Source organism: Ischnura elegans, chromosome 10, assembly GCF_921293095.1.
Source record: "Ischnura elegans chromosome 10, ioIscEleg1.1, whole genome shotgun sequence".
In the NCBI taxonomy this organism is placed as follows: domain Eukaryota; kingdom Metazoa; phylum Arthropoda; class Insecta; order Odonata; family Coenagrionidae; genus Ischnura; species Ischnura elegans.
Window position 1 is genome coordinate 107323814 of NC_060255.1, and position 18375 is coordinate 107342188.

General features: G+C 39.4%; 1 protein-coding gene across 10 annotated transcripts in view; it reads right to left on the reverse strand.

Annotated features, from left to right (window-relative positions):
- Nucleotides 1-18375, reverse strand: part of LOC124167378 (rho guanine nucleotide exchange factor 11) — a 558219-nt gene that overhangs the window by 421225 nt on the left and 118619 nt on the right. For 9 of the 10 annotated variants that reach the window (XR_006866674.1, XM_046545401.1, XM_046545404.1 and 6 more), the window contains 4 exons: nucleotides 12704-12788; nucleotides 11175-11407; nucleotides 9623-9766; nucleotides 1090-1197 (listed from right to left, as the gene is read on the reverse strand). Coding sequence is in view for 9 of the 10 variants with exons in the window: in XM_046545401.1 (XP_046401357.1) it covers nucleotides 1090-1197; nucleotides 9623-9766; nucleotides 11175-11407; nucleotides 12704-12788 (570 nt within the window). In the remaining variant the exon portion in view is untranslated. The remainder of the gene's footprint in view (nucleotides 1-1089; nucleotides 1198-9622; nucleotides 9767-11174; nucleotides 11408-12703; nucleotides 12789-18375) is intronic. The other variant, XM_046545399.1, reaches the window with a different exon arrangement.

The following is an 18375-nucleotide window of genomic DNA, read 5'->3' on the forward strand; positions in this document are numbered from 1 at the left end:
GCACGAGCTGGAACCTTTTGTTTGCTTTCGAAGAAGAGGAAATCAGAGTGATGCGAGTGCTGAATGGAGGGGGATACCGGATCGTGGGAAATGCGCCAATGTTACTATCCCAGGGCACTGAGTTTCTCCCTATGGTAGTTTCATCTCCAGGGGAAGATTCAAACTAAGTGCCTGTCGTTATTAGCCATAAATGACACATAGTAAACACCTCGTCTTATTTTTATCAAGCGATGGATGCAGGAAAATGGTCAGTGTGGGAGAAAGAGGGAAGGGTGAAACGCGATTCTATTATTTTCCGTTAACTTCATATTTTTTCGAAGCTAAGGTCTTCGTAATACGATCCCTGTGCGAACTGGGACCTTTTGTTTGATTTCGAAGAGGAAATTGTCAGAGTGGCTGAGGCGACTGCTGAATGGAGGGGGATAGCGGATCGTGGGAAATACGCCAATGTTGCTAACCCACGGCACTGAGGTTCTCCTGATGGGGGACACCTGGGATTTTCGGATTTTTTCGCCCTATCAATTTCGGTTCCCCACGTCGAAATCTTTTCACCGCTCTAACCCACAAATTTGATGTAGTTCGTCAACTTGCCTAAAACGGCACTGCATGCACTAAAAGAATAGAGTTCTCTCCATTTTTTCGAGTCAACTACCAACGACGCGCGAGCGACAGTGTATGACGCAAAATTCAAAGAATTCGAGGTATTCAAGACGGTACCTTTGGCATAACTATTCGAGATCTCGAATATCGAATACTTTCTAGTATTCGAGGTATTCGCAGATACTATTCGCACATCTCTAGTAATAAGTATGTCATTTCACTTTCTACTAGAGCTTTTCACAGTCCAATTTTAATTACATTCGTCAGTGCCATCACTCGATAAAATGTTTTCCTATGGCTTTTTAATACTCGCTTAATGCAACACTATTTAAGGGCGTAAGTCTACTGAAAAGAGGGCAACTCTTGCACTTGGGAAAAACCTGCTTGCAGCCAAAAGAGTTAAGGAACCTGTCTCACGTGTTATAGGGGGTACCACCTGTATGCCAACAATCATAATCCATGCACTGTAAAAAAAAAATGCATTCTTACCAAGCTGGACGGGTCACTGTTGGACGCAACATAGTTCATGAAGACAGCTAAGTGGGCCGTGTGCTCCCACAGTTTAGAAAGACTCTTGAAGGGCCCACAGTCCTCCACCTGCAATGAATAGGCAATTCAAGCACATATCAGGTCAACTCTCAATTCTGGGTGCTATCAGGTGTAAGGTATTGTTAACCCATCAGCGCCCAAAGTTTTTTTTAAATTCACACATATTTCACATTTTAAAAATATGATACATATGAGCTCAACACAATGAACACAATTCCAACTGACTGAATAAGAGAGGAAACTTTCTACTGAGTATGTGCACCGAAACGTACACTAAAATTCACATATTAAATGCACTGCAGGAGTATTGGCTCAGCACTGCAATGGGTGCACCCGTGGGCGTTGATGGGTTAAATTTACTTATTCACACCAATGGTAAATCGACAACATGAGGTATGAGTTATACATTACAAGATATACTACACGTGAAAGAGGTATTCCAATAAAGCTTCTGCCATCACTGTTGGTCTACAAGAAAATCCTTTTCCCTTCCGATGGTATGCTATATTCTTAGGTCCAGTTAATAACGAAGGAAATTCAAACACCCCTTACCATCTTCCTATATTTAGCCTACAAGTCGGTGATGTAATAGCAGCAGCTTGCCAGTGCTGATCGTAATTTGCATTGGCCTCCAGAATGAGAGGTACATAGCACAAAGCTTATTCAACAGCTTTGACACATTCTATTCAACCTTTTAGGATTTCCAGTTGTAGGGGTAAATTGAGAAAGAATAGTTGAACCTCGCATGAGGACAATAGAATGTGCTACGTCTGGAAACAAACCAAAGGGAAGAGGAAAAATGCAGGAAATATTTGGAAAGAGAGTTTAATAGAATGTTTCAAAGTTAACAAGCAAGAATTATCTACAGCTATGACATTCTTGTGACTCAATTACGAATGGGGAGGTAAGCTTCTAATGCTCCCATTCAGAACTGCATGATTACAAAAGGAAGACAATATAATACACTTGTATATTCCATGAAGTGAAAGAGGCTTGAGGGAAAAACCATGCCATCAGAAATAAAACTAATATTCTCACACACAGACAAAGACTTTACTGGGATAATTTTTCCCTGATAGTGCATACTTAACCCTTTGAGTGCCACCGGCTTTTTGGTGGGTACTCCCAGAAGTGCCATGGGTATTTTGCTAATTTTGTAGGCCTTTTTTCAAAACTTAATAATTTTCTTATTTATAGCTGTTTTTGCATAATTTTTTTTGTATTTAGGAGTAAATTCTTTCTTAAAAATAAAAACTAAAAATTATTTCCCGTTTTTTCTTGGTAAAACTTAATTGCTGTAGCTTAATCTTGATTTTATGAGATTGAATTATTTAATTTTTCACTTTTGACCCAAAAATCGAGAGGTAAAATCCTTTCTACATCAACAAAACAAGAATAGACATAAAATTTCTTTGTTTTTCTAGAAAATTGTCACATAATTGCAAAGAAAATTGCACAAATTTTCAGTTTCTTTACATTTTATTTTTGCAATGACAGTTGCATAAAATTCAGGAGATATCAAGAAAATTATAAGACGAATATTTTCTTACCCATGAGTCTTAAACATGGGAAAACTGTATGGCAGATATATATCTGGATAATAATGGCAAAACTTTGCGGTAATTATTGCAAAAAATTATTCACATTTACTATAAAGTTATTAAACATATATTAGTTCATATTCATATAAAAAATTGCAACATTTCAAAGTTACTTCCAAATGAAATAAATGAATGTAACGTTATTCACAAATATGATAAGAAACACACAGTCCATGTAGACCTTTTCCACATTTAACACAAACTGTTCTAGATCTGTGGACGGGGCTGCCATCTTTCCTACTGCATACAACACTAACTTTTTCCCTCCTCCCTGGCAATTTCCTTATCCCGCATATTCCCGTCGACATTGTGCTGGGAGTTGACAGATTTGGATTATTCTTTGTGAGAAACCATTCACCCTCAATGTTGTCTATTATTTCAGACATAAATTGCAATCTTGAATTTTTTTTGCCAGTATTGCTTGATTTATCGATGATATAGGCATTCAGTACCATTCTAGAAACTACATTGAAAACTACTTTCTTCCAGTATTTCAGTGATCTTTTCTCATCTAAATAATAATAAAGCATTATATTCGAAGTATCAATCCCACCCATATACCGATTGTACAATTCAATGATTTGTGGCCTTTCCTTTGGCAATGTTTGACCCTTTCGAACAACGTGATTGCTTTTGGCTATCGAGTTAGTTGAAAGTAATTACACTGGATTTTTCTGTGATTTTTTTTCTCGGTATCCAATGAGGAGAAGCTCTTCACATCTAACATACTTTTTTCACCCACGCTGAATTTTTCTTTTAGGGGTTGAGGGTTTCCTTTCCTATTACATCTCAACGTACCAGTTAAAAATGTTCTTTTTTTGAACAACTCACGAGCTAAATCTATACTTGTGAAAAAATTGTCCACTACAACATGATACCCTTTCATAAAATAGTTTCCAGCAATCAGTAAATTGTTTACTAATACATGCCCTAAGCCGTGTTTTTTTTATTTTTTCGCTGTCTTCTTTGGTTTTTGCCCCTTTATAACAATAAAATGCCAGACAATAATTCACCACAGAATCGCATAGCATCCAGAATTTTATTCCCCATTTATGATGGTGCTTGTTAGGCAAATACTGCAATAGCTGGGAGTGATTTTTAGTGCCTACTAATGACTCATCTATACTTAGGTACTGATGAGGGGTAAAATGGTGGCGAAAAACATAGTTAGCATAATCAACAATGGGAAGAAATTTAGCACAGGGATCGTAGAGTTTATGACCAGGTGGAAATAGTTTCCTTTTGTCTGTCAAATGGAAAAATTTCAGAATCAGTTGAAACCTATTTCTGGAAAACATCTTTCCAAACCAAGGGATAAAGCGAGAGTTAGTAGACCAGTAGGAAAAAATGGATGTTCTTCTCGTGATGCCCATTTCCATGAACACCGCGATAAAAGCCCTCATTTCCTCCACTGTAACTGGACGCCATTTCTGCATTCTCGAATTTGGTGACAGTCCATCATGTGAAGCCAAAAACTGTTCAGCGTACCTGTTAGTCTCCTTCACAACCAAGTTCCAGAATGCTCTAGAAAGAAGAGGTCGAAGTACGCGACTGGAGGAGAATTTTGAGGCGGAAGACGTTTGGGCCCAGGAGTTTCTAAGAATTCAAAATCTGGAGCCTGGAGTAAATCACAATTGTCCTGAACTACAACAAATTCAGGAGAACGATCACTGCTTCCACTTCCACTTTCAAGTTCATCAGAACTGTCACTATCATCACTATAATCAATTCTTGTCGGTCTCTTCTTAGCAAATAATATCACACTTTCATCTGAGTCTGATGTCAGTACCTCTTCACTCTTGTTTCGACGAGAATGGGCGCTGTCCTCACTTAGCACAGAGTTGTCGTCACCATCACTTAGCGAATTTATATATTCAACTAGTCGGTCATCATCAACACCAAGCGTAAATTCATTTCTTGACGTTGACGCCATTTACTGAATCAATGGGCTACTTCAATTTCGAGGAGGCAAAATGCGATTACAAACCCGCTCGTCGCAGAAGAATACTGGCTACGCAAACAGAACTGTGAGCTTTATATAGGTGGGGAAATTTCATTGTGTAGAAGATAGCAAAAGACGGCACACAATGTATTCTTTTATGCTCACCATCATCATATTTCAATCACTACTGTCTTAGATGCCACGAAAACGAGGTTGGAAATTGGAGTCACATTGTCGACTCAGCGCTCCAGCTGACCGATATACATGCTGCGAGAGATAGCTCGGTATCAATTACATAGTACATATCTTCTCTTCTCTCTTTCGGTGCTAAATATCAAAAACACGATTGAAATGGCACATTGAGCTACAAATGACCTGTTTGGAAGTAACTGAGCAGGGATATAAACCTCGTGTCTTCCTGTAACGATCATACCTACATCGTTCGCGCTCTGAAAAAGAATGCGACGCGCTTCGCAGGGGAGAATATTTTTCAAATAAGTTAAAAAGATATAGGTGCTCGCAAAAAATAATACAACTGGTAGAACTACAAAGTAGGGAGTATAAGATGATATTCAATTGATTTTAGGTGACCAAACAATGTGGCTTATGAAGTACAACATCAAGAAGCTGTTTCGTATGTACCTAAAATGGTGCTCGGAAATTTCCATCCGTCATATGGTCATATAAATTTAAAAATATGTTAATCATTGCAATTAAAAATTCAATTTATAATGCAACGCGATAAAAAAGAAACCATTCTAGTATTATGTACAGTAAAAAATATTGATTGTATGAAAAAAACATTGTTTTAGCGGGCTTCATAATAGACGACGATATATCGTCGTTGGCACTTCTGGCGCATTCTGCAAACGACGATATATCGTTGCGTGGCACTCAAAGGGTTAAGTTATCCCTGTTGATTTTATTTGTACAATACATGATGGGTTTTTGTCATGTAGGGCCAGAATTCCTGATTTTTAGGCCTGAGCTGCTCTGTCCTGAGTGTGCATGAATCCATGAGGATATAAGATAGGAAAGTGCTTTCAGTGAGAAAATGTATCCTAAATAAGTTTGCAGGAAAATCTGTTTTAACTGCATCAAGATGCCATGTTTATTCACTAGCAATATATTAAGTAGTGTCATACTAAAATTCCAATCCTTTATATTCTTTCATTTCCCAAAATACATGGAAATTATAGGTTTACTTAATAAAATCTATATTTATTAATTCTTATGATATTGCACTCAAGGTATTAGATGATACACTTGAATATATTTCTTAGCCTTTATTAATTATAACTTTGAATTCTAAATTGCATAGACGATACCACTAATACCGTATAAGCGCGTGTAACAGGTGCACCTTTTTTCCCAGAAATTGCAGCCGAAAATGGGGGTGCGCCTCTTACACAAACTTCTTATCTTCCCCCTCCCCTTCTCTGGTCGCAAGTCCAAGGGGAACTGAGTGGCCTTGGTTTTCAGCGTGAGTCAGTCATCTGAAACCGTAGGTCAAAAACAAGTGGCAGGGAGGGGATTTCCTCCCTTAGTGACGTATTTTTAAAATGCTCCTGTTTGATTTTCTGGTAAGCATCACCCCCCCTCCACCCCCTCCCCCGTCATGTCGGTACCCCAGAGGTGAACATGGAAAAGATCGTGCGGGGTTTTTCCCTCCGGAGGGCGCGCTACATTTATTGCCTCGAGTGGGCATCCTGCGGCATTTACCGAAAAGCGTGTGTAAGAAGCCCACACGTGTAAGAGGCGCACCCCTATTTTGAGCATCGAAGCTATAAAGAAAAAAAAATTTGCAGCATTTTTTAATCTTATCGTGCGGTGTTGCAGACGTATGCCTGGAATTTCGACAGTTATCGAAATTTCCTCTTCAATGCTAATTGAAAGAGAAATTTTTGATAACTGCGGCGGTTATAGCGGCATAAGAGGGAGTAAAAAGAGTTCCGACCCTCTCTTCGCATGCGCCGTAGATCTACGATGCTAGTCCTACTCACGAACAATTTTGTTTAAAAGTTCTCGCAGGAGTATTGCAATAGAATGCAGCCGTGGAAAATTTTAAGGCAAAACACAACAGGCACAAAGCATGAACCTTCCCAAGAGATTGGACAACAATCGGGGCAATCTCAGCGCCGTAGGATAATAACCACGTCGTTGATTTACGGAATCACACTCCGCCCTCCATCAGCCAATGCCTCTGCCGTTTTTTTCCCTTTCCGAGGCCCCACACGAAAATGGGAAAATATCAAGTTATAGGGGAACAATGGAAACGTGTTTCATCCCTACCCCATATCACCAACTGACCTTTTTCGGACTACCAGGTTCAATTCTCCCTGTTTCTGGAGGCCAAATGCTAGGTGAGTCACCTACTGAGCTCGAAGATATCTCGATATCTTTCAGCAATTGTATGGCACGCACAAGGTTCTAAAAAGAATGAGACCTAACGCGATGTATATCTGACAGAATTTAAGTTTTTTGAAGCTCTAATTGAATGACACCAAGATTTATAGTTAAAACCAGGCTACTAATATTCAGCATAGTCCGAACAGCACAATTTCAGAAGAAACAAGCGCAGCATAAGCGCATTCAAACATGACGAGACGGACTGGAAACTTCAGGCGACGCAAACTGCGTATATCACATTGCTTGCTCTGAAGGCAACGACGTCACATGCAAGATCGGACGTGTTCGTCCCTTGCTCCTTCGCTCATAGCCTCGTAGCTTGAAATACGGAGGGGAGGGAGCGCGCTCCTTCCCCTCGACCTCTCCTTCCGCGCTCTTCACTTATAAGCATTTCTGATTTCTATATCCACAATTTAGTCCAACAATGAACACACTCGTTCGAATTTTTTAAAGCGCAGGTTTTGACACCAATGTAATTTTCCAGTGGCAAAAATCCTCATATTAGCATCTGAAGATGATTTTTGAAAAATCAGGTGCTCAGCGTAATGGAAATTGCTTGGAAAGACAGATCTTGACTAATAACCAGGTATGTCCTTCAAAACTACGCGTTTCTCTACGTTTGATAAGCGATTACTATATGCAGTATAAATGCCGCGGGATGCCCACTCATGACAATAAATTTAGCACGCCCTCCGGAGCAAAAAACCCCGCGCAATCTTTTCCATGTTCACCTCTGGGGTACCGACGTGCCGGCGCGATGCTTACAAGGAAAGCAAACAGGAACATTTTAAAAATACGTCACTAAGGGAGAAACTCCCCTGCCTGCCGCTTGTTTTTGACCCAGGGTTTCAGATGACTGACTCACGCTGAAAACCAAGGCCACTCAGTTCCCCTTGGACTTGCGACCGGGGAAGGGGAGGGGGGGAAGATAAGACGTTTGTGTAAGAGGCGCACCCCCATTTTCGGCTGCAATTTCTGGGAAAAAAGGTGCGCCTCTTACACGTGCTTATACGGTATACTGCAAATAGTAATCCCTTATCAAACGTAGGGAAACGCGTGGTTTTGAAGGATGTACCTGGTTAATAGTCAACATCTGTCTTGCCGAGCAATTTCCATTACGCTGAGGACCTGATTTTTCAAAAATCATCTTCAGATGCTAATATGAGGATTTTTGCAACTGAAAATGATAATGTTGTTAAAACCTGCGGTTTAAAAAATTCGAACGAGAGTGTTCATTGTTGGACTAAATGGTGGATAGAAGAAATTGGAAATGCTTATAAGTGAAGAGCACTGAGGAGAGGCCGAGGGGAAGGAGTGCGCTCCCTCCCCTCCGTATTTCAGGCTACGAGGCTATGAGCGAAGGAGCAAGGGAAGAACACGTCCGATCTTGCATGTGACGTCGTTGCCTTCAAAGAGAAAGGGCGAAGGTGCAGCAATATGTGATATACGCAGTTTGCGTTACCTGAAGTTTCCAGTCCATCTCGTCTTGTTTGAATGTGTTTATGCTACGCTTGTTTCTTCCGAAATTGTGCTGTTTGGACTATGTTGAATATTAGTAGCCTTGTTTTAACTATAAATCTTTGTGTCAATCAATTAGAGCTTAAAAAACTTAATTGCTTAAATGCGCTCAGATATACATCGCGTTAGGTGTCATTCTTTTTAGAACCTCGTGCGTGCCATACAATTGCTGAAAGATATTGAGATATCTTCGAGCTCAGTAGGTGACTCATCTAGCATTCGGCCTCCAGAAACCGGGGGAATTGAACCTGGTAGACCAAAAAAGACCAGTTGGTGAGATGGGGTAGGGATGAAACACGTTTCCATTGTTCCCCTGTAACCTAATATTTTTCCTATTTTCCTGTGGGGTCTCGGAAAGGAAAAAAAATGGCAAAGGCATAGTCTGATGGAGGGCCGAGTGTGGTTCCGTTAAATCTACGACGTGGTTATTATCCTACGGCGCTGAAATTGCCCTGATCGTGGTCCAATCTCTTGGGAAGGTTCATATTATGTGCCTGTTGTGTTTTGCCTTAAAATTTTCCACGGCTGCAATTCTATTTCAATACTCCTGCAAGAGCTTTTAACAGATTTGTTCGTGAGTAGGACTAGCATCATAGAGCAACGGCGTGTGCGAAGAGAGGATCGGAACTATTTCTACTCCCTCTTATGCCGCTATTACCACCGCAATTATCAAAATTTCCTCTTTCAATTAGTATTAAAAGAGGAAATTTCCATAACTGTCAAAATTTCAGGTATACGTCTGCCACACCGCACGATAGGATAAAAAAATGCCAAAAAATGTTTTTTCTTTATAGCTTCAAAGCTCAAAATAGGGGTGCGCCTCTTACACACGCTTATACGGTAAATGGCAAAATTTTGGATCTCATGCTCAGATTTCACTTGTGGCTCACTTGTGATTCTTTCCTATTCTTGCGAAACATCGCTTGGCTAAAAAGAAAGAAATGCTCCCTGCTCGCACAGCCCTACTTATTTCCCAAATACGAATGAAAAGGTTTGCTCTCACCACTTCTTGGTCGGACATCTCGTCATCCTCCATGGCAATGATTGGCTGCTGGATGGGGAGACCACCGATTGACGTGTGTGCCGCTTGCCCCGCCCCCCCATTCGGACGGTGCGGAAACGCCTCATGACGCCCTGTGCCAAAGCCCTTAAAAGAAATTATTGAAAGTAATTTTTTTTAATCACACTTCATGACAGCACACACACATTCACATGAGCAAAAAAAAGCAAAAAGACAAACATACTTGATAATTATACAGACCCAGTGAGAAATGGGTGGTGGAATCCACGTTGAGTGGTGGATATTGAGTGGTTGGACCCACGTGGAATCCACGTTGATTTCAAGTGGATTTGTGGTGATTATCATAAAATGTTAAACAGAATTTCTAATTTGTGGAACTTAACTCTCTGGTGACATTGTGTCATTTATCATCCTGAAACCATGCTAGTTATGTGAAAATGTATCGCACATTCTATTTTTATATAATTCGTGGAAAGGCAGCCATGAGAGCACATGAAAAATCGTAGACACCTATATAGAAGGTTTAGATATAGAGTGGTTGAGGTTTTAATGGTTTTAGGACAGCACCAACTGCTGTTTTAATTTTTCCACCAAATTTCCACGTGGGTTCCACGTTGATTCCACGACCAAAAACACGTGGTATCCACGTTAATTCTCCACGTGGATTCCACCACCCATTTCTCACTGGGGAGCAATTGCACCACCCTTTTGAAATTATGAACTTACAAGACGTTTAAACGACAAGTTTAAACGCTGAAATATATAAAATTCATGTAATTGCATTATGGATTAATTGCGGAGTTACACTCCCAGGAAGTAAAATATTCTAGACTTATTTTCTTTGTAAACGTCTGAGTTAGAAACTAAGGTTGCTGGCTCAAACTGCAACAGCAAAAGTAATTCCCCAGGGGTTGTGAAAAGAGACATCAATATTTTTCACTATAGTACAATCAATGCAAAATTTCAGGGGGAAATCCAAATGACAAAACAACTTGAAGTACACTAATCAAAATTAACTTAAAAAAATACCCAATCACATTTAAAATAAAGCAGAAAATTTGTTTATTTAAGTGTTACAAAAAGAACTTCTCATTCAACAAGTCCCATTTATGCCATACATATCTTGCCCTTGATTTGCAACAAATATTATTATCGAATTTTTTTCATGTACCACGAGCACATAGTTTTCTATTTTAGCGGTGTCAAACACGGAATGTGTCATACATGAGGATGCAGGTGTTTTGAATGTTTCCATCTTTAAAGGTATCCACCGGAAAGACACACAACAGCGATGCAATCAGCAAGCATCTGTAGAGCGTATGGAACCCACATCATGTGTACATCCCTCTTTGCAAATTACTTGATGTTAAAGCATAAATAAAAAATTGCATAACCAAAAATTACAGTTTCATTATTTACCCTAGCTCTTTTGGCATCAATACTTGCATTTCACAATAAAAAATGAAAGCAGCCAGAGGGAAAAATTTTGCCTTTTACGGAGGCAGCATACAGAGTGTTAACTGACAATACTCACGAGATCAGTGTCGGTGCGGTGCGCCCCCCCTCCACTGTCCACGTCTTCGGTTTCGGCGCTGGCGTGCTCCGTGCCGCCAGCCCCTCGTGCTGCCCCTCCATAGGGGGGAGGGGGCGTGCCGGGAGGCGTGACCCTCGGAGAGTCCGACTCCCACACCCCACTGCCCCCTTTCCCTTTCCTTGTGCTCAGCGAGAGGTCACAAACAGAGCCAGAGCTGCTCACGTTCTTCGAGCCTGCAACAAAGTGCAAAATGACTCAAAGTATTACTCCATTTTCAACTAAATACATATTCATCAGCAGTGTACTGCCATCTTGAAATTAGAGTAAGATGAAGAAAACAGTCAACTCAAACAAACACTTTTTCTAAACTTGATTCGAATCGGTGGCAGTTGATAAAAGAACTTCTCATAACCAAATATGTAATAGGATGCTTTTTCTGCCAATGAATACATACATGTGCACATATAATCAGTTATATTTTTAAAATGTGTAGCTTGATAGCTGTACTGTACTGATTCTATATCACTCGTGTCAAGTCAAATGTATCCAATGTTTATCTGTTTTCAGAGCATTACCAAACATTTCTTGAGTTTACTTGTACATACATACGTACCACCAATATTTTTATTTTACGTAAATGACGAGCTCTATATCACACAACCGGAAGAACGATAAATATTGATGTTATTATTATTACAAAGAACAACCCGGTAATATAAAGCAGCATTCGCACTAAATATTTATTCACAAATAATTCCCAAGTACAAGTATCATTTGCTTAAGACTTAGAGATATGTTGCTCAAATCTTTATTGCCATGCCAGGCAAATTTTATGTTAAGTGAGAGGTGTGATGCTGGTGGTACATATGCAATGTACTATGTATATTATACGTATACTCTGCACTTTGGGCCACAATATGTAGCTGCCTATTCTGGGGGTATTTTGACATAGCCTGATGCTGCCTGAATCAAACTATCAGTTTTTCATTCACTCTGAGCAACAGAGCCAATTTTCCAGTTTTGAACTTGCAAATCATAGTACACCCTGCATTTCCATACAGTTGATATGGCACCGTGATAAATCACATGATTATTATCTTTCATTGAGTTAATTAAGTCATGAATATGTTTCTTCTCTAAAGACTTTCTTTTGTTTGTAAAGAGGCGGCATGAGGGTTTTGAGTGGTTCCATTGTTGAGGTAAAGCAGGAAGAAATGGATTGAACTAAGTTAGAGCAGCCATGTTAGGGCGAATTCGTATTAAGCAAGGAATGCCTGCACTTTCATCGCATATTTTTGCACGGTACTCATGTGGCATAGCTAAAGAAACACTTCATATGCAGTAAAAAGTATTGTTTTCAATTCATAAAGGAAATATAAATAATCAGAAAATATTAAGTGAGAAAGTGGGGGAGGGGTATGATTTAATTTTGCTCAACAAGGGAATTGGAGGGCTCAAAAAAGGTCATAAACATGCTTGACTACATGACTTGAGCACTCCCTATTATGTGTAAGGAAAACACAACTCACCATCTGCGAGGGACATGCTGAGAGGGTCTGGACTGGACTTGGCACGTTGGTGCGTGTGACCACCGCCATGAGGTGCGGTCCCTTGCTGCAAATCAGACGCAAGAAGGTTTAATACCACAATCACATCATATCACTACGACAATGATCTGCATGCACAGCTATACAATAGATGCAAGTATAAGTGATAGGTAGCTTCACTTCTTTGCAAAATCAGTGTATTTTGATCTCCTTCACCTTCAAAAGGAACAAGTTCAAGGATTCACTCCTTTGCCCAATTCTATCGTCTTCTATACCACTGCGGAAGGTCCCCGAAGAAGCAAGGACTCGACTTGAAGCATGTTGTGGGAAAGTTTTCACATGAAAAAGTAATAGAGAAGTGCTACTTCACACTCGTCATACCACACCTAGAAAACACAGTGAGCTGATGGGATCCACTCCAAGAACTTAACTGAATAAAATAGAAAGGAGAGTTGTGTAATCTTTCAAAAACTGCTACAAGTGAACAGAAAGCATTACACAGCTTGTATACAAATAAAGCTGGAAGCCTCCCATAGTGATTCAGAGGCTACATAATAGGCTTCGACTACTTGCTCAATCAACTATTAGGTAAGCACGTATATTGCTTAACCGATAGGTGATGGAATTCATTTTCCCTAAACAACTTCGATGAATTTAAGGTTGAAGTTAATGCATTTCATCTTTTTTTGTTAACAGCTGGTGTCCTGATACCTTTACCACACACCTATTATGGTGGCTTGCGGGGAAGTAGGTATATGTAGATTTATATGGAATTTTGTCATTTGTTAAAAAAAAAGGAAAACTTTCTTTTTTTGTCCTTTCCTTACACAGGTTCTCATTATCAGTTCTCCTTTGAGAGCATTCTTTATATAAATAAGTGGATGCAATCTTCTTTACAGTATTATAACATTTGAGAAGACACTGCCTTGGAAATCAGCTGAGTAAGACAACATTTATCTAACTATGGATATAATGAGAATACCAGTATAACGAAGATGGCTAATACGATGCATAATTTGCCCGCCATGGGTCTCGACAATAGGTTGGTTTCCTATTATTTTTTAATTGCTTATATTGAAAGATTATTACTCCTGGAGTACATATTTCACTCTTTTAGATTTTTAAATGACACAATTAAATGAGAAGTGAAAATTTTCAAGTGTGAGAAAACACGACAGCTAAGAGAGAATGCTGTGTAAAGCCCGTGTGAAGTTCTCGTTCCGCCTGCTGCTGTGTGAGGCCACCTTGGTGCGAGGCCTTGAGCACCGCTACAATGCAGGCAGGTAGCACGCTACGAGCAGGTAGCAGAGTACCCTGCTAGCAGATAGCACTTGGCTAAAATAAGGATTATTGTTAATACCCTTTCAAACGAAGGAAACTCTCGGACCATAAGCAGTTTTAATAGGCAATTATTAAGCAATGTTTCCCTGAGCTCTGTGGCTCATGCATGCATTGGTAACCTCAGACGATGTAAAACTCCTATCTACTCGTACAGAAACTAGGTCCCTGTGACGTCACGTGGAGTGGCATCGCATGGGCGCCAATCTGGCCTTTTTCAAATGCTGTTAAAATTGACCATTGCCATTCGTCTAAACCGGTATTTATAAAACCAAATAATTTGCATATTCTGAATACGCTAATGGTGGGTAACGAATTGCAATCAATGCCTTTCGTTTTCTTTGACAACGGAAAATACCCTATTTAGATGATGAAGTAAAATTCAAATGCAATACCTGTTGTACTGTTCTACTTCATTTTCTGAATTTCTCTAATAATTAACTTTATTAATATGGAGTAAATAATTATTTTACCCAGCTTAATCCATACTCTTTGATTGCCTGCAAGTAAAAAATGTTAAAAAATAACATTTGCACCAGTGGAACCGAAAACCGAAGGACCAAATCTGCCCATCCCTAAATTAGAACAAATGATCAGTAGAAAACAAATGATTCCTTGATTCAATGTCAATATTATAATTCAGAACTTCTAGATGTAATAAGAAAATTCCAACCATAACTACGAGTTTATCTTCCTTCCATTAATGTTCTATTTTGTGCCATGATTCATTTAGCACTGTGAGTAGCTATGAACAAAATAATAAATGCTCTCAAATTGTAGTTATATATGTATGCTGGTTTTCATTTTTTATACAGTGTAGCCAATCTTATATTACTCTATTAATTGGATGTGTTTTTAAGACACTTCAGCCTCTACTCGCCAATTCCAACGGCAGTTTTAATTGTTAGCAGAAGTGTCTCCCTAGTTCCTTAGTCGCTCATAAAAATCTAATAAAATATTTTCCGGCTTCAAAGGCATTTGAGCCTTTCCAGGTGGAGTAATTGCCTTTCTCTTAAGTGAATTAGCACACGATGTGTAACCATAGTAATGGAATAATAATTTTTTTCCATTCCAACATCTCCATCATAGCCATTGAGTGTGACGATCTGTATGTTAAAAATGCCCGGTAAGGAGTCGCAATTGAAATTATGCCAGCCAAATGCTGGTGTTATTTTTGATGCTACATTGCAACCCCAAATTCTGCTTGGGGGCCACTATTTTGACATAAGAGAATCAGGGGGGCGTAATATTGCACCACAAATAGAATCTTCGTCATAATAGCGCAGCCGCTATCTTTTACAGAACAGCCCAGCAATTTATATATGGTCATACGTTTGGCCAGTACTTGCCATGTCTATTGAGGGAGGCTTATACAGTTCTGTAGTGAACCTTAACCTGCATTTATCATACTAGCCTCGCTTTGGTTATGAAGATTACTCAAAGTCAAAGATGTCACAACCAGAAACTGGGGAAATTTAAGTATGTCCCCTGGGTTTGAAGAATCAAATTAAACCTGTGTTGTAGCCTACAACTTAAAACTTATTTAAATTTTCCCAAAACTCCTTTGCTGGAGCTGAAACAAGGAGAAATACACTCAAGAGAGGTAAAACTAGACATCACTGGTTAAAAAAAAAAATTATAAACAAAATACATAAAATACATTCATTCTAAACATGGAAATTCAGACTTCTAAAAGAAAACATGCATTCAAGTCATCAGAACAAATAACGCCACACAAAAAATGTGGTTATCACTTTGACACAATTTTGCAAGAGTATAAATATCCTATATCATCACAAATTATCCATCTAGTGATGATTTACATGAAGAAATCAAGACAAGTGACTTTACAGGTTTCTATTAAGTAAAAGTCAGTTGCATTCCCAATGGTAAGTATATTCCAAGGAACCACTACATATATCTCAATGCACAGGTGTACAGTATGGGATCTTGCTAAATATTAGTTTTGGAAGGATAAGAGTTTAAAGAGCAGAGGTAAATATAGTTATCCACAGACCCCAGTGAGGAAACATTGAGATAAAATAGATTTACTGACATTAATATAGGAGAGGTAACTATGATATGGTATGATATATGGAAGCCAACACATAAATGCGAGGAGCCTTGTTTCCACTAGACAGGCTCTACAGAATTGTGAGTTACCCAACCACTATTCTAGGGATACAAACGTAACCCAAATATATTAGAATCCTTTAAAGAAATAGGACTAACATTAAAAGAAACATCAAAATGAGTCCTTAAACAATAAGATGGAAGCATCAGATGAATAGACACTCACATATCTACAATTTCTAACGCCTGCCAATGGCCAACCTGAGCCACACTTAGAATTCTATGCCTTGCGCTTAGAATGCCTGGACAGGTATGCTGCAAGCAGCACCACCAAAACTCTTTCCAAGGTGAGTCTCATATTCGCAAGAATACACCTCAGATTCAGATTCACCATGGAAGATGAGCGTTTGGTGGTGTAACAGATACCAGATAACCTCACTGGCATCCAGGAGGGCAAGTCTGTAACTCTGTTCTCTCCCGAAAATGGGAGAAAGGAGATTCGTGAAGCGCCTGCGCGAGAGTTGTCGCCCGCCCCAAGTCTCTAGGGCGCCCCGCCGGAGAAAGGAGACTATTTGTCGCCTGGGAGAGTACTAGTCTCTCGACCCAAGTCCGTAAGCCCCCTCAAGCGCCTTTGGCGCCCCAGACGGGCGCTTCAGTTACGTCCCCCTCAAGAGCCCGACGTATCTCTTTCTCCCATGGAGAAAGTGCGTATCTCGACAGTGTTTTGTTGTATTTTCTCAATATGGCGCGTTTTCTTTCAAACCATAGAATATTATTGTTCGTATATGAGGTGCATTTAAGAGAAGTGGGGCAATTAACACCAGTGAGAAATTGTTACGGGATATTAATAAACCGTTTGAGGCGAGGGAGGAAGATTTCCGGCCGCATTAGCGGAGAAGGTTGTCCTATCCGTCCTTCGATGGTCCGATTCTCTTCCTGCTGAAAATCCATCACCCTCAATAGCAGACAAAAACACCGCAATCCTATGAAATAACAATTATCTGTAGCTCTGAATTCTTTTCGTGTAAGTAGCGGGGTTTAGAAAGCTAATGCTAATTCAGAGAGCGCAAGAAAAGCACTTTAAATAATGGAAAATAACTTCTAAACAGTTACCTATGAAAAGCAACAGATAGTTAATGAAACACAAGACATGTCCTTATTGCTAAAAGAACTTATTCCACGACAATGTAATAGAGTTTCACCATTTCATTGGTTTCACGAATACGACTGCTCAGCAAAACCGTGTGCACACAACATATGAGATCGCGAATCGATTCCGCTGTCAACACATACAGAAGCTATAAATGTACTTCAATAATAAATGAATATCCACAAACTAAGTACTAGCACACACCGTAAATATAAAGTGAGACATAGGCAAATAAAATATAAAAAAAACTGGAAATCACTTCCACTCTTTTATTCATCACGAACAACTTACAATCACTAAGCTCGTTATGATAAAAACTATTAATTCACTGATTTAAAGCCGGAAATTAGCCCACGAAAGAGGCACAGGTGACTTTTCTCACTATTATTCGTTAATATACTAGAAAAAGAAACTTCACACACAGCTTTGATCTTGATAGCTTGATCGTGAAATGTCAATGTACCTATACGATGAACAACGGAGGTGAACACGCCACTGACAATGTTTACATTGCTGTCAGACATTAATCGATATGGTAATAACCACGGTCTTAGGTAATAACACTGCTTACAATTCAATCACGATGGAGCACTGATAATTACAACTCTTAGCCGATATTTTTGTACATTGCAACCACTGGCACTGTGATTATCAGCAGAAGATTTACGGGAGTTGTCACATTGACAATAACACAATTTTGGCACAAAAGATGTTTGCACAAATCTGCAAGCAGCGAGCAAAAGCTGTATTCACATTAGAAATATACTCTTAATTTTCAACTTTGGTGAGGTTGTAATTGATACGAAATCACTACGAAATGAAGAATTTACATGGTGACAAGCAAAATTTACCGGCACTTGGATTTAGCCTTGCAGCCGCTTGCAAGCGAGGAATCACTGCGCGCGGTAAAAAAAAGTAGTCCCGACTTTAGTAAGTCATAATGAGGTTATTATGCATTTAATTTAGAAAATATTTGCATGGATGAGTTTGACATAAAATTAAAAACATTTTAAAATTGCTTACGGTTAATTTTTCGATAAATCAAGCTCCAATATCAGATTCGCCTTAGAAATTTTTCATACTACCCATCGGA